At 35.0% G+C, this 17549-nt stretch overlaps 2 protein-coding genes across 15 annotated transcripts in view; one reads left to right on the top strand and one right to left on the bottom strand.

Moving 5' to 3' along the window:
- Positions 1–64: 64 nt before the first annotated feature.
- On the bottom strand, positions 65–14135 carry cstpp1 (centriolar satellite-associated tubulin polyglutamylase complex regulator 1). Of its 6 annotated transcripts, none has more exons than XM_087310662.1 (9): positions 14007–14135; positions 13754–13856; positions 7038–7168; positions 6835–6919; positions 6611–6696; positions 4915–5110; positions 3958–4067; positions 3765–3855; positions 65–872 (listed from the first exon to the last, which is right to left on the bottom strand). In XM_087310662.1, the coding sequence occupies exons 1-8, from the start codon at positions 14053–14055 to the stop codon at positions 3788–3790; spliced, it is 828 nt and encodes a 275-aa protein (XP_087166788.1). In that variant the 5' UTR covers positions 14056–14135; the 3' UTR covers positions 65–872; positions 3765–3787.
- A 1732-nt stretch (positions 14136–15867) lies between these two features.
- ckap5 (cytoskeleton associated protein 5) overlaps positions 15868–17549 on the top strand; it is a 45081-nt gene continuing 43399 nt past the window's right edge. For 4 of the 9 annotated variants that reach the window (XR_015525705.1, XM_087310714.1, XM_087310713.1 and 1 more), the window contains exon 1: positions 15875–15959. The gene's annotated coding sequence lies outside the window, so the exon portion shown is untranslated. 9 annotated transcript variants of the gene reach the window in all.

Genomic DNA, 17549 nt, shown 5'->3' with positions numbered 1-17549 from the left:
GTTAATTCACTTTTGTTTCCCTAATTGTCTGATTAGATATTAGTTAACAAGCAGTTGAACAGGATTCTAGTGCAGCTCCAAAATACTGATTTATTTGACGTGAACACCAAAATGGGACATTTCATGTTTGGTCCAACAATGGACTATATGCGCGCAGCTAGTGTTAACAGCTAGCCAAAGATAAACTTCTTGTGAGAAGTTTATGTGACTATTTTCAATTTCATAAGGTTCCTTTTACACCATCGATGTTGTAACACAAATAAAATATAATCAGTTAAAGCACAGGTCTCAAACTCAACTCCTTGAGGGCTGCAGCTCTGCACAGTTATTGCAGTGCTTCTTGTTCGGTCTGAAACCCACTTTATATCATATATCTATCATGCAGTGACGATCACACATTTCTTAAGAAATCAGATCTTAAACATGGCGATTTTGTAATAGAACCATTCATTAAAAGCGGTTGAGCTGAATCACTAAAAATGAAAAGTCTGCGTGCACATACAGTAATAACATCAAGTAAATGACATTTCAGAACTATGACAGGCTATTTCATTTTCTGAATCAGTATTTGTTTCTTTTGGTTACAGTGTAGCTGGACAAAATCTACAGTATGTAGTGACCAAAGAATATGCAGAGAGACACTTTAGAAATGCCACTAATTATTATCTAAAAAAACATCTATCAAGCAGATCGGTGCATGTTAATTTTCAGAGGAGTCTGTCTCCTCTGTGGATCCGTCGCTCTCCATTTCGATCCTTTTCCGCTGGTGCAGGGACTTGCGTGGCGAGGCTTTCTTGGACATTTCCTTCTGTCCCAAAGCGCTGCTGCTGCTGTTGTTGTTGGACGTCGGGCTGATGGCGACTTGAGCTATGCTAGAACGTTCAAAGAAACACAGTGTCAAATAAATTTCAGATCTACCTTCTAGCATGATTTAGCATGTGTAAAATATGAAACGATAGACCGCAAGTCCTCTTTAAGACCCTTTTCTGTAAATGTATACTTCCAAGTTTCTCTAATATACATCACAGTACTACCTGTCTTCGACAATGTCTGAAATGGTTTGCTCAGGTAGGATATGATCTCTCTAAACCCCTCCTTTTCTGAAAGCCTACTCTGCTCTGATTGGTCAGATGGTACAGTCTGTCATGATTGGTTAACTGCTTACAGCGCATTTAGAAAGCTAACAGCCATTGCAGTATGTGGATTACAGATTCAGAGACTTCGACAGCACTTGAAAAAACTGATATAAACAGTAACGATGACAATAACTGAGGCTGCATTTACACTAGTGTGATAAACAGTAACGATGACAATAACTGAGGCTACATTTACACTAGTGTGTTTTATTTTAAAATGGCATTTGCTCCTCATATAGACTGTCGTTTTTACTGCATTTCAGACAAATAATCTTCATCATCCACAGTATACAGCCTAAAAATGACACGTGACTATTCAAGCTTACAGAAAGTAACGTAAAAACAGCAGTCGTACCGAGTAATATTTATGCTATCTATAAAATTAACCACTAAATTTTATTTAATTCCAACCCCCAACCCTTAACCCAACTGTCACAATACTGTAAAAATATTAATTATTGTTAAACAGTATCATAAAAAATGCTGCTATATTGATGTGAATATCGCACTTCTGGCCAGCCACGTATCCGATCTGGACTTTACCATCCATTTAGGCTGAAAAATACTAAAACAGGGTCTTCTGTATTTTCATTGGTTGAAAATTCAAGGGTAGTGTGGATGCCAGACGTAACCATAACAAAGCTAATATCTTGTAAAACGAAACTACACTATTGTAAATGACACTTCAATATCAAGACAATTTGCAACTATTTTTTTCCTATTAGCAAAACAGTAGCAAATTGATATAAATGTTGCATGTTCATTTGTTTTGATATGCTTATGTTTACAAGTGATATTATGTTTTGGGATGGAGTTAGAGTAAATTTTACCAGAATATTGGTGGATAGCCATGCCTCCATTTTCATTTGATTGTGTTTAAGTCAGTCTAGATTGTTGCTAGATCGGATACAGTTTCGGCCGGAAGTTAACGAGAATTATTTATATTATTTATTAAATTTCCCATTTACTGTAATGTCTACCCCCAACCCTAAACCCAACCGTCACAGCAACGTAGAAACAGTAGTTGTACCGAGTATTATTTATGCTATTTATTAAATTACCCAATAGTTTTTTTTTGTTTTTTTTAAGCGCAATGCGCCATTTATGTCACTAGGAAATGACTGAATCAGCTGACCCATATTGTGCGCAAGTTGTGTTGCTGTCAATGTTATAATTGTCATTTTTAATAATATTGTGATAATCCAGATCTGTAAAGTAATACAGCACTGGATAACTTGAAACAGCGACCACAAGTCTCTCCTTAATCATTAAAAGTTTGCCGTAGTCGCCTTGACAACACAAACCCTGCTGTTACCTTTAAAGAAACCCTGCAGTGCTTTTATTTAATTGAAAATGAAAAAGATGCGACTGACGTAACACGCTTAAGGACGAATAAGCAGCGCATAAAACAATCACGGCTGTTACTAAATCATTCAACAGATGCACCTCTCAACGCAAAAAGCTTGTTCGCTGTCATCGATCCCTTATGCAGCAGAACTTTAAAAATAAAAATTAAAAATTAAAAATATCAAATAATATTTTTAATCGTTTAACTGATACCAATAATTGCTTACAAATGCACCATTTCAGTTAACGGTTAATCGATTATTTTGAGCATCCCTATCTAGACCGTATGCACAGGCTCTAAAATTTGTATTTTTTTCCCTTATGGCCGCACACCGGAAATCCGGCACGGTGCCGGAATGCTTTAAGCCCTGGGGTCGCCACAGCGTAATGAACCACCAACTTATCCAGCATAAGTTTTATGCAGTGGATGCCCTTCCAGGTGCAACCCAGTACTAGGAAACACCTATACACTCTCACATTCACACACTTATACACTTATAACCGGAGCACCCGGAGTAAACCCCCACCAATGCAGAGAGAACAAGCAAACTCCACAAAGAAATGCCAACTGACCCAGCCGAGGCTCGAAAAAGCAACCTTTTTGCTGTGAGGCGACTGTGCTAACCACTGAGCCACCATGCCACTATCAATTTCACATTTTGACAAATTAGTAACTAATATGTATAACTAATATAACTAATAATTTATTGTACTATACAATTTGTACCTTTTCGTACAATTTGTTCACATTCCAGTTTTGTTATATTTAAGGCATGCCTTCGTGCTTTTGCTTTTTTACATATTGCAATATTAGTAGCTTATTCGCATTAATTTTGATGATCGAATTTTATGTCTTCGTACTTTCTGCTCGCATATCAGTGATGTTATGTTTAGGTTCGAGGTAAAAGACGGGTCACCATTCTTTGTAACTATTTAAGTTTTTGGCAATCTTATAATGTCTATAGATTTATTTGACATTAATTGAAACTGCTCTCAGCATATTAAGAACAAAAACTTACTCTTTACTCTTTGCGTATAGCCAATAAAAAACATACGCAATTACTCACGAACAATTGTGGGTTTGTGATGCAAGGCTGGAATTATTAATGATTCATTTCTGGGGTTCAGAATTGGTTCGTTTTTTGATCCAACTTTTTGATCATTAGTAAGCCAATTAAACTTACAAAACAGCTATATTTCACCCTTAATGAAAGGGAGAAGGTAAAAAAGCATTTTGATAATGAACTGTTTAGAGTTAACCAGCAAGTGACTGTAATATACTCTTTGAAGCTAGTCCGTCTCTCTCACAGTCTCTCCAGCTCCTGGTCCATTTCTGGGTCAATCAGCAGGTCCGGTTTATTGGGAAGAGCCCCTGATGACAGAAGCATTCAGTTTAGACTTCTAAACAACACATCAAACATGCATACAAATGGAATTTTAAACACTTTACAAAAGTATTTATATTAATGCTCACCGATGTCTTGGTTTATTCCCTCATGTTTGGCCAAGGCCATCAGAAAGCCGTAGAAAGACACTCGCTGGGTATTGTCTAATATCTCCTTAATGGCAACAGTTGAGGGGTATCTAGGGAAAATTTCATCAATAACATTGGTAACCCTTTATCAGGAGGAAGTGTTCATAGAACCGTTATGACACCTTTATAATCATGACATTAGTCTTATGAATGCTTATGACAACTGTCGTTAAGTGTCATTCACTCAGTTATGTCATTTCAAATGCACAAAGAACATTGTTTGAGTCTTTGTTATGATAACATAAACCAATACTACATAAGCTCTCAGTGTCTATGTCGATGGTAATGATAAGTGATGATACAGTTAATAAGTGCCAAATGCAATATGATTATTGATGTTGACAATATACAATTGATTATATTTCTCTAAAACAGTTCTCCTTCTTGTTAGGGTGTGTGTTTACTACAGGCAGTACTACTACATATTATTAAAATATATTAAAGTCAGCAGAGCTGACTGGAAGATTTAGCCGAACAAAGTTGTTTTTAGATGCAGAAAACAGTTCGTGGAGCTTCATATGATTACAGTTGAACCACTGAAGACACATGGAGCATTTTAACAATGTTTGTGGTTTCTTTTCTAAACTTTGAACGTCTGGTTGCTGTCTATGGAGGATGAGGGAGCTCTCAGATTTCATATCAAACATACATAAACAAAGTCTTAGTAGAACTGACTGATATAAGGGTAAGTGATTAAAAACTATTTTATACATTTTTTGGGTGAACTAACTCTTTAATGAGTGATTTGATTAAACAGTGATAACAAACTGCTATTAAAATTGTTTTTTTTTTATTCAAATGAAACAGTATTCAGTCAACATCACAAGCAGATAAGATTGCATTATATTAGGTAATCCTATAAGTAAATACTATATAAGCCTATTTTTTATATCTTACTTGTGTTTGAACCTTTCACAAAGTCCCTCTATACATTCGCAAAAGATGGTTGCATCTACACCCTCCTGAACGTCTGGTTTGTCATTGGCTGAGCTGGATAACTGCTCCACTGAGGTGGAAGTCGGCACGATGACTGTGTTCGGGTTCTTGCCTGACAGCAGGTCCTGGTAAATGGCAGAGATGCTCTCTACAAACTCTGTGAAAATGCATGAGGATTGGATCATTCTGGAGGAAGGCGGAGCCTTGAGTAACCAAAAAACATGGTGAGGTTGTAACTATAGCCTTTTGTTACTCTCAAGGTTAGAAATGCATTTGTGCAAGCAAGACCTCTTAATATCTCAGCTTTCAACATGATATTTAATGTTCATTGGAAATGAATGAATTACTTATTTATTTTTAAGCAGTTTAATAAGTATTTAACTTGAACACACTTAAACTGTCTTACATTTCTGCTGTAAACGAGGTTCTGTCACTGAAGACATTTTAAGAACATTTAAATGTATTTTAATGTCAATAAGAAGCAAAGTATGTTACTTTATTGTATTTTATTATTTATTATTTTTATTATATATCAGAATGTATAAGAAACAATATATTATAACCACTAATATATATATATATATTCCTCTTTGGCCTTAGTCCCGTATGGGTATGGTTGCGGGGCCGGCTCTTTGGAACAAGTCCTCCATTTAGACTTGTCCATATGATAACGACTTTTTTTTACACATTCCGGCCGGCCTGTCACACTCATACATTACAGACAATTTAGCCTATCCAATTCACCTGCAGCATGTCTTTGGACTGTGGGGGAAACCGGAACGCAGGAAGAACATGCAAACTCCTCACTGAAATGCCAACTTAAACGAGGTTCGAACCAGCGACCCAGCAACCTTCTTGCTGTGAGGCGACAGCACTACCTACTGTGCCACTGCTTCACCCCATTAGTGGATACAATCTATTTTAAAAAGTTTAATAACTTTTTGATTATTAATTTGAATTCACTGGCAAAAATTAAAGTACAGCTTTATTATATTATTTTATATTATTAATTATATTATGTAATATAAAATGTTATTATTTTACATTATATTGTATTAATTTAATAGCTTTTTCCCACCATTTCTTTTTACTTTTTAATCATTTTAAGTGAATATTCCATTTAATTTTATTAAGTGATCTCAAAGTACAATGTAATATTACAGTGTATTGTTATATTATATTATATAGTTTAGTATAATTATATAGAGTATATAAATTCATTCATTCATTCATTTTCTTGTCGGCTCAGTCCCTTTATTAATCTGGGGTCGCCGCATATGTTTTACGCAGCGGATGCCATTTCAGCTGTAACCCAACACTGGGAAACCCTCATAAGCATTCTTTCACACTACAGCCAATTTAGCTTATTCAAATCACCTACAGAACATGTCTTTGGACTGTGGGGGAAACTGGAGCACCCAGAGGAAACCCACGGGAAGAACATGCATATCCACCTAGAAATGCCAACTGATCCAGCAGGGGATCGAACTAGCGACCTTCCTGCTGTTAGGCAAACAAGCTACTCACTTTGCCACTGTGATGCCCATATTTATAGTTATATTAAACAGTATAGTATAGTATGAGAATAGTATAGTTTAGTGTAGTGTAGTGTAGTATAGTATAGTATAGTATAGTATAGTATAGTACAGTTTATTACCTTCATAAAAGAACTGGATTTGGAATGAATAAATAAAATCTGAGAATGACATTAGACAGTCTGTGGCATCGTCAATCAGGACAATCCTAAGATATAAAGAAAATATAGAAGTTAATCAATCAAATATAATACACTATTTCATTTAAGTTAATCAATTACATTTTAGAGTGAAATATTGGAAAGGGGGAAAAAATAAAATCATCAAACAGAAAATACAAAACTACCTGGCAGTGTTTTGTACCATCTCAGCAGGAAAGTCAGGACACAACAGCTGTAAAAGTGAGCTGTATTCTGACATTGCCAACAGATCTGCAGATAAAAAACTGCTGTATTAATTGACTGTAAATGTACTGATGCAAGCAACTACACTAATCATTTATGGAATATCTTTAAAATAAATAAAAAGGGCACATTTGCCTATCCTCACCTCCATTCTTTCCTATCTGTCTGAAGCATTTCCAGAAGATGTGGATGAAGGATTCTCTGTTATGAGGTGTTGCCTTGATGTAACTGAATTCTCTGAAGAGCACATGATTCCCATTCTTCACACTGGTAAAACTGCAAACGATATAACATAGGGATGTAACGGTATTGTAAATACCGTCATACCGCAATATAAATTTTTTTCGATATTACCGAAGTTGCATGACTCGGTAAAACTATAGGTCTTCTGAGAAAATTTGCTCAGGCGAATGAAGCGAACGGGAGATAGCAAAAACTACAATACCCATCAGCACATGCTTGACCATCATCCCTTGCGGTCTGTTGTCGCTACAGATCCAGTAATGCGGAAATGGAGTGTGCTGCTAGAAGCGGGGATGAAAAGAGCTGGAAAACTCTAAGGCCCCGTTAACACTAATGCGTTTTAGTTTGAAAACGCATAAGTTTTGCTACGGTTACGCCAACCGTCCACACTACGCCGGAGTTCTCGAGCGCCGAAAACGGAGCGTTTCGAAAACGCTGGAGAGGCTGTTTTCATTCTTGAAACGCTGCTGCTCCGTCTCATTGTGGATGATGGAAAACGGCAGGCACTTTTTTCCAGGGGTTTCAGTACAGCGTAACCGCTACTACGTCATCGGGTGGGCGTGGCCTATCTGTGAATTTGCATAGGTCACGGATCATGCGCAGATTGTGAAAACAGCCGTTTGATTCAGATACCTGTACGTATTCGCAGGGGTTTCATGTGAAGTACGTGTATGTTATTTTAAACAAATTAACTTAAGATACCTCTCAGATTACATTAATACTGTTATAACTTAAGATACCTGTCCCGATCCCACGGCTTTTGTGTCAAATACTTTATATATCATATACAGTAGCATCAGATACCTGTCCTGATGCCAGGGGTTTCATGTATAATTACTTTTATATTAGTTAACATCAGATACCTGTCCTGATCCCAGGTGTTTCATGTATGATCACTTTTATATACATTAACATCAAATACCTGTCCTGATCTCAGGGGTTTCATGTATGATCACTTTTATATTAGTTAACATCAGATACCTGTCCTGATCTCAGGTGTTTCATGTATGATCACTTTTATATACAGTAACATTAGATACCTGTCCTGATCCCAGGTGTTTCATGTATGATCACTTTTATATATATTAACATCAAATACCTGTCCTGATCTCAGGGGTTTCATGTATAATTACTTTTATATTAGTTAACATCAGATACCTGTCCTGATCCCAGGTGTTTCATGTATGATCACTTTTATATACATTAACATCAAATACCTGTCCTGATCTCAGGGGTTTCATGTATGATCACTTTTATATTAGTTAACATCAGATACCTGTCCTGATCTCAGGTGTTTCATGTATGATCACTTTTATATACAGTAACATTAGATACCTGTCCTGATCCCAGGTGTTTCATGTATGATCACTTTTATATATATTAACATCAAATACCTGTCCTGATCTCAGGGGTTTCATGTATGGTCACTTTTATATTAGTTAACATCAGATACCTGTCCTGATCCCAGGGGATTCATGTATGATCACTTTTATATACATTAACATCAAATACCTGTCCTGATCCCAGGTGTTTCATGTATGATCACTTTTATATACATTAACATCAGATACCTGTCCTGATCCCAGGGGTTTCATGTATGATCACTTTTATATTATATACAGTAACATCAGATACCTGTCCTGATCCCAGGTGTTTCATGTATGTTCACTTTTATATATATTAACATCAAATACCTGTCCTGATCCCAGGGGTTTCATGCATGATCACTTTTATATTATATACAGTAACATCAGATACCTGTCCTGATCTCAGGGGTTTCATGTATGATCACTTTTATATTATATACAGTAACATCGGATACCTGTCCTGATCTCAGGGGTTTCATGTATGATCACTTTTATATTAGTTAACATCAGATACCTGTCCTGATCCCAGGGGTTTCATGTATGATCACTTTTATATTATATACAGTAACATCAGATACCTGTCCTGATCTCAGGGGTTTCATGTATGATCACTTTTATATTAGTTAACATCAGATACCTGTCCTGATCCCAGGGGATTCATGTATGATCACTTTTATATTATATACAGTAACATCAGATACCTGTCCTGATCCCAGGTGTTTCATGTATGTTCACTTTTATATATATTAACATCAAATACCTGTCCTGATCTCAGGGGTTTCATGTATGATCACTTTTATATACATTAACATCAGATACCTGTCCTGATCCCAGGGGTTTCATGTATGATCACTTTTATATTATATACAGTAACATCCGATACCTGTCCTGATCCCAGGTGTTTCATGTATGTTCACTTTTATATATATTAACATCAAATACCTGTCCTGATCTCAGGGGTTTCATGTATGATCACTTTTATATTAGTTAACATCAGATACCTGTCCTGATCCCAGGGGTTTCATGTATGATCACTTTTATATTATATACAGTAACATCAGATACCTGTCCTGATCTCAGGGGTTTCATGTATGATCACTTTTATATTATATACAGTAACATCAGATACCTGTCCTGATCCCAGGGGATTCATGTATAATCACTTTTATATACATTAACATCAGATACCTGTCCTGATCCCAGGTGTTTCATGTATGATCACTTTTATATACATTAACATCAGATACCTGTCCTGATCTCAGGGGTTTCATGTATGATCACTTTTATATTAGTTAACATCAGATACCTGTCCTGATCCCAGGGGATTCATGTATGATCACTTTTATATTATATACAGTAACATCAGATACCTGTCCTGATCCCAGGTGTTTCATGTATGATCACTTTTATATACATTAACATCAGATACCTGTCCTGATCCCAGGTGTTTCATGTATGATCACTTTTATATTATATACAGTAACATCAGATACCTGTCCTGATCTCAGGGGTTTCATGCATGATCACTTTTATATACATTAACATCAGATACCTGTCCTGATCCCAGGTGTTTCATGTATGATCACTTTTATATATATTAACATCAGATACCTGTCCTGATCCCAGGGGTTTCATGTATGATCACTTTTATATTAGTTAACATCAGATACCTGTCCTGATCTCAGGGGTTTCATGTATGATCACTTTTATATTATATACAGTAACATCAGATACCTGTCCTGATCTCAGGGGTTTCATGCATGATCACTTTTATATTATATACAGTAACATCAGATACCTGTCCTGATCTCAGGGGTTTCATGTATGATCACTTTTATATTATATACAGTAACATCAGATACCTGTCCTGATCTCAGGGGTTTCATGTATGATCACTTTTATATTAGTTAACATCAGATACCTGTCCTGATCCCAGGGGTTTCATGTATGATCACTTTTATATTATATACAGTAACATCAGATACCTGTCCTGATCTCAGGGGTTTCATGTATGATCACTTTTATATTAGTTAACATCAGATACCTGTCCTGATCCCAGGGGATTCATGTATAATCACTTTTATATACATTAACATCAGATACCTGTCCTGATCCCAGGTGTTTCATGTATGATCACTTTTATATACATTAACATCAGATACCTGTCCTGATCTCAGGGGTTTCATGTATGATCACTTTTATATTAGTTAACATCAGATACCTGTCCTGATCCCAGGGGTTTCATGTATGATCACTTTTATATTATATACAGTAGCATCAGATACCTGTCCTGATCTCAGGGGTTTCATGTATGATCACTTTTATATTAGTTAACATCCGATACCTGTCCTGATCCCAGGTGTTTCATGTATGTTCACTTTTATATACATTAACATCAGATACCTGTCCTGATCCCAGGTGTTTCATGTATGATCACTTTTATATACATTAACATCAGATACCTGTCCTGATCTCAGGGGTTTCATGTATGATCACTTTTATATTAGTTAACATCAGATACCTGTCCTGATCTCAGGGGTTTCATGTATGATCACTTTTATATTAGTTAACATCAGATACCTGTCCTGATCCCAGTTGTTTTGTGTATGATGACTTTAAATAAAAATAGAAAATAAATATGAGTTATGTTAATTAACTAAGATCGAGTAAGAAAAATTAACCACGATTTATTACAGAAAATGTGGTATTTATTTGTTTAAACATGACTGAATACCATATTTTAAACTACAAAAACACGGTTAATCTTACCACAACCATTATTATTTGGTTTAAAATGGAAGTACAAAAGCCCAGAGACAGAAAAACGGAGTAAAACGAGGTCAGCCGGTTTTGCTAATGAAATCTTTAAAATATAAGATTATAAAAACAAAAAAATAACCTGTATGATTGTTTTTTTCCCTCGTTATCCACCGCGGTGGGTTCTTTATCCATAATCATCCTGTTTGAAATGACCGCGCTAAAAAAGAACCTGTACTGCGCATGATCGGTGACCTCTCAGTATTGTTTTTTTTTTTTAAGGGGGCGTTTCCCAAACACCGACCGAGCCACGCCCATTTTACGTCGTGGTAATGAAACCCCTGGAATTTAGTGCATGCCGATGGAAAACGGAGACATCTAAAACGGAGGCGGGGCTGCAGACGTTTGCCTCTCTGATTGGGGCTTTTCCTGAATATTAAGTAGCCTAACACGCACAGTTAAGTCCTGCATTCTCTCCGTGTAAGTTCAGACTTCGCAAGTTTGATCAAGGCTGCAGTCTCTTCTTCTCAGTTTGATATGGAAAAGCAGACTATACCGAGGACACGGGTAAATCTTCAAAGGGAACAGTGTACTTTATAACTTCATTCACATCACCCTGGCTTCGTTGTTTCACTTTCTCAACAATAAAATGTAAACATGATTTAAGGAACTGCCTATTTTCATTTTAATATTAGCAACTTAGACAGCAGACATGTTGAGGCGTCGTGCTGCATAAGATGAGCGTCATCTTCACTGTGTGGATATTTATAACAAAACGGAGCCGATAACAACTGCCTCCTTTCAATTTCAGTGAAAATACGAAACACAGCCTCTCTTTTGCTGAGTATCAGTTTTAAGAATCGATAATGGCCATTTTAAAAGTGTAACATACAATAAGTTTATACATTATAGGAAATAAAGGCAAGCGATCAGTCAATATACAGAATGTACGTGGTTACATTAATCATTAACTTATCTTTGCGCTCAGCCAAAACACGTTACCTGAGAACAAGTAATAGATTCCAATGCCCAAAGTCAGGGAATATGTCGTTAGATAAAGACAACAAGATAAATGAAATATCCCGTTTAATAAATATAGTGAGATTAGATCCAGCGGGAGATGCTTGATGAGAAGTCCGACTAGCAGAGCTCTCATCTGGGTAGATGGGCTGACTGTGATTAAATGTTGAATGTCATAAGTTTTCAACAATACTAAATTGAAACTTTATTTTTTTACATGGTTTAATAATTTTTTGTTATTAAAATTGAAGTTCCTGTTTCAAAGCTTACAGATAGATGGCTAATTTGTATGTCATTGACACTTTTGGCACTTTTTTGGAGTATTTTCATAAGTTTTGTTTTTTCCTGTAAATGATTCAATAAATACCGTACCGTGACATTCATACCGAGGTATTACCGTACCGTGGAATTCTGATACCGTTACATCCCTAATATAACATCTTAATATCATTAGTATCATGGAAGTTGGCGGTTCATACCGCTTTGGTGACCCATGATAAATAAGGTACTAAGCTGAAAAGAAAATAAATGAATAGCATCATGAATAAAAGTGTCAGAGGTCATGACTTACAGAAGACAATCTTATAATCACTAAAATGTTATTCAATAAGTATTTGTCAGTTAAATTTGAAAACAACCTCTTCAGGCATACTTGAACTGAAAGAAAAAGGTCAAATTGACTTAATCTTTCAACTTTTTTATGTTGATCTTGCCTGAAATATCTTTAAAAGAGTAAAATGATTTGAAATTTGATTAGAAAAATTAACACATTTATGACCATTTATGTCAAGTCACAGAGATATATTTTGGCAATATCTGTAAATGCATTGTATGGGTCAAACATATTAATCTTTTAATTATTTACCAAACGTCTTTAAAATATTTTAATAAAGATCATTTTACATAAAGATTTTTTTGTAAACTTCCTAGCAAAAATATATCAAGACACATTTTAATTAGTACTTAGCACTCATTTTTAATAATTCATTAATTAAATTTTTTTTTTTTGCCCTCGGATTCCAGAATTTCATATACTTGTATCCCGGTCATACAGTAACCTTTCCTAAAAAAATCATAAGACAATGGAATATTATGTATTCAGCTTTCAGATAATGCATAAATCTCAATTCCTACAAATGTATATGACTAGTTTATAGAATAATACAAATATTCCTGATTAATTTCCCCATATACATTTTTAATCACTCCATATATCTAAAAAAAAACCTCTGCAATTATGAAGCTTGCTTCACACGGGTGAGTGGGATTGACAAACCACCTGAAGAAACAACTCTTCTCTCTTTAAAAAAAAAAAAAAACTCTAAAGGACTTAATTGTCAAAGCACTAACAGTTTCTTGGCATAATTACCCATTCTTGTGTGTATTGCCTCTTCTTGTTGAATCACTGAATGCCTCCTCTAATAATAAAAGCGTCTGCTAAATGAATAAATGTAATGTAAATATAACAACTTACTATTCTGCAAAATATCGGACCACACCAAATTGTGTGTATTCCTCCTTATGTTCAAGCAGCTGTGTGACGGCATCATTCAGATAGAAGAGGACATTCGTTTCAGCTGCAAAATAAAACGGAAAGACAATGACACGACGCTTGTGTTTTAATACCTGAAATGCAACTGTCCGTCATTCTGTAAGCAGACATTTTAGAAAATCCGGACATCATCAAAACAGCGACTCACACCGTAAAAATAATCATTATAACTTACCTAAATATTCGTCAACGGTGAGGTTGAATCTCTCCGTATTCATTTTCATGTTGTGTTATGGCTTTAAATGATTCTTCTGCTCGTGGATACAGATGCTGTGCATGACTCTGCTGGTAACCCGGTCAGAATGAAGCTGCTTTGGTCATCAGTTTGCCCACTCTGCGATGATGACACTGCTGAGCCACATTAAACTGCAGGTATTAACGTTAAATCAGTTCCATTTAAAAATTTATTTATTCTCCTATTTTAAAAAGAAAAAATCACTGTATGTCGATATTTGTGTATTTTTATTTCTAAATGTGTGGAATTACCTCAAGGTCTTGGCTTAAATTGATACAGGGAAATAAAGCAACCAATAAACGACGCGGATTTGCAGCACGTGACATAACACGGAAGTGAGCTCTGGGTGGAGACTCGTCATCGTTTTTGAAAAATGCTGGCCTGTGTTTCGTCAGTTTTTTTGTTGACGCAGCCGCGGCTATGGAAACACGCGCATGCGCAGCGCACATGTTTTACTGCGCCCATTTGGCTGTCCTTTTAAACATTTTAAACACTCATCCGCGAATAATTATCATTTTTGTGCTGACACGGTGTGTGTACATAACGATTTCAATCGCAAAGATGTGAGTGTCTATGTAAGAATAACAAGCTCAACTGACTGCAGTGGACTATAAACTGTTAAAAACTTGATTTTATAAAATACATGGATTTAATATAGATATTAAATAATATCAATTAGATATTTATGAATTATATTATTTAAAAATACGTCACACATCTGTGACTTTTAATAACTTAATAAATGACAATACTATTCTGTTGCATCGTTAATATTAATAAATTATTTTGCTATTAAATATGTTTATATGTATATATATATATATATATATATATATATATATATATATATATATATATATATATATATGTGTGTGTGTGTGTGTGTGTGTGTGTGTGTGTGTGTGTGTGTATTATATTATAATAGTATAATATAATAGTATTATATATTTACCAATTATACATAACTTAAATGGAGGATTAAACCTGCGAAAACAATAAATAAATAAATATGCAAATATATAAATAAATAAGTAAACAAATCTATAAATGTCTGCATAAATAAAATAATAAATATATAAATAAATGTATATACAATTCCACAAATTCCTGCATAAATAAATATATGAATAATTAATAGTAGTACTAATAATAGTGCAGGCAGGTAAATAAATACATAATTTACACGAATGTTGGAAGAATACGAAATGCTAAACCCCTTTCAAACATTTATTCATTCATTCTCATTAGCATATTAACCTGAGGAAAAGTAGATATTTATTTTTTTTATTTATGTATGAATTTCTGGATTTATTTACCCATTTATTAATATATTTGAGTATTTATTTATTGATTATTTATTGTTTATGGATTTATTGACTCATTTATTAATATATTTGCTTTGGAATATAATATATTTGGAATTATTAATTGCTATATTAAGATGTTTGTTTGTTAAAATATATAAATGCATATTTTAGTTGCTTTATTAAGATGTTTGTTTGTTAAAATATTTAAATGCATGTAGTTATTGCTTTATTAAAATGTTTGTTTGTTAAAATGTATAAATAAATGTATTTATTGCTTTATTGAGATGTTTATTGTTGACAAAACATGATAAAACAATAAAATATTAAACACGATCAATGTGTTTTTTCCTGCTAACTTTATTAATCCACACAAACACACTCAAAAAATTCCCATCATAAAAACCATCGACTGTAAAAGATAAAAACAAGTTCAGCCTATAACAAACGCCGTGTTGGTTTGAATGAAGGCTAGGCGTCTCCTCCCTCTCTCTCCCCGCCCTCGGAGGCGTTTCAAAGCCTGGAGAGTAATGACCAAATATCGGTCCCAGCTGATGAAGATCGCCCTGTCTTCCCTCTCTAAAAGCAGGTAACCAAATGTATCTATTTGCTTGTGCCCGGAGAAGATCAGAGGTTGTCACACGAAAGCCATTTTAAGCGTTTTCTGCTTCGTTGTACGTTGCTGCGTTTTATTTGAGGGCCTCGGTTTTAGTGACGGAGACTGAAAAATATCAAGCCGCTTTTATATCTGTGACAAACAATAGTGTGAGTCAGAGTTTTCACTTTAACGTCACATATCAGGTTAAATTGTGTGAAATTAAATGTGTCATGGGATGTGTTTATTGTGAAAATGGCGATATTTGTTTAAATCTCTTGATGGGTTAAGCTGTTGCAGGACTAACAGACAGTCAGTCAGGGCCGCGTATGTGCTAACGGCTAACCGGTATATTTAAATTTACGCATATTTAAACCTCGAAACTGAATACACGATACGCAGAAATGATTTTAGATGTGTCTATGGATTACATAAGTGGTGTCCTTTTTAAAATTGACTCCCATTTAAACATTTTATGCTGTAAATAGCGACTGCCATATCGACAGCAGCTTCAGGTCACTAACGGCTCTGCTGAACCCCTAACGTTATAGTGTTTTCACATGTGATGAAGCACAATAACGATTTCGTAACCAGTAAACTGCTCTATTTCTCCATTTACGCAAATATGTCATCTAAATGCATAAAATTGCGTGGAACACCCATTGTTTGCTTTTTATGTTTGTTTTTGGGCGGGCGGAATTGGCGGCACTTTATGCAAGCATTATCTTTCTATTAGTGCCTATATGCTTTTAAATGGTGTTTTCACTCACTGAAAGCTTGAGCTTTGGTGTTTAAGGATTTACTTTTAGGCTCGGGTCGATATGTAACATGAAACCAGGCTCTCTTCGGAGATGCATTAGTCAGTGGATGCTCTGATCGCCTCTAGATTTGGATGATGTTTGCATTATATGTGAAGTGAGATTGTTGCAGGCATTTCTTCTGCCTGGCTGGAGATTGTTGTTGAAATGCGTGCGGATGATGTTGCAGAAGTTCTTAGTGCCTTGTTTACGGTGTCTAGGTTCCCCATTCCATCACTGTTTTATTTGTTCTTGATGCTTTAGATGGTTGAGATGTTTGTTGCATGCATCATGTGTGCGCTCACACATCTCTATTTAACTTTATGATCCATGTATTTGGGTTTTTAAAATGTGTTCTTTGCATATTTATAAGACTTTTTCATTAAAAATGTGCTATTCTGCAAACATATCTTCTGTAATATTCTGAATGTTGAAGTCCAGTTCAAAATATTTGCTTCATTTCTTTAGTTTTAGACAATTTAGACAATTTTGGGTATCTGTAATTGCGAAATATGATTTCTCTTTTTTTGTACAATAAATTGTCTAACACAAATTATCAACACCATTTCTCTGTAAAAACTTTAAGAATATAGATCAGGGGTGCCCAAACTTTCTAGTATGAAGGCCAAAACCCAAATATCATTGATAGCCGTGGACCTGAAGATAAATATACCAAACTAGTTTACGTTGAAGTCACCATTGGTAATTTCCTAATTTTTTTTTTCTGATATTCATAAAGTGACAACATTACTTTGAATCGTATTCAATTATGCAGAATAACTTTTCT

The sequence above is a fragment of the Danio rerio genome, chromosome 25 (assembly GCF_052040795.2).
Source record: "Danio rerio strain M-AB ecotype USA chromosome 25, GRCz13ab, whole genome shotgun sequence".
In the NCBI taxonomy this organism is placed as follows: Eukaryota; Metazoa; Chordata; class Actinopteri; order Cypriniformes; family Danionidae; genus Danio; species Danio rerio.
The sequence above is the reverse complement of the archived record's forward strand: the minus strand, read 5'-3'. Positions and strand labels throughout refer to the sequence as shown.

Bases quoted from the DNA above. Each gene is read 5' to 3' on its own strand.
- cstpp1 (XM_087310661.1), bottom strand. The intron at 6,920-7,037 runs GTGAGGATAGGC...TTTTATCTGCAG, and splicing joins ACAGATAGGAAAGAATGGAG to ATCTGTTGGCAATGTCAGAA. The intron at 5,111-6,610 runs GTAATAAACTGT...GCATTTTCACAG, and splicing joins AATCCAGTTCTTTTATGAAG to AGTTTGTAGAGAGCATCTCT.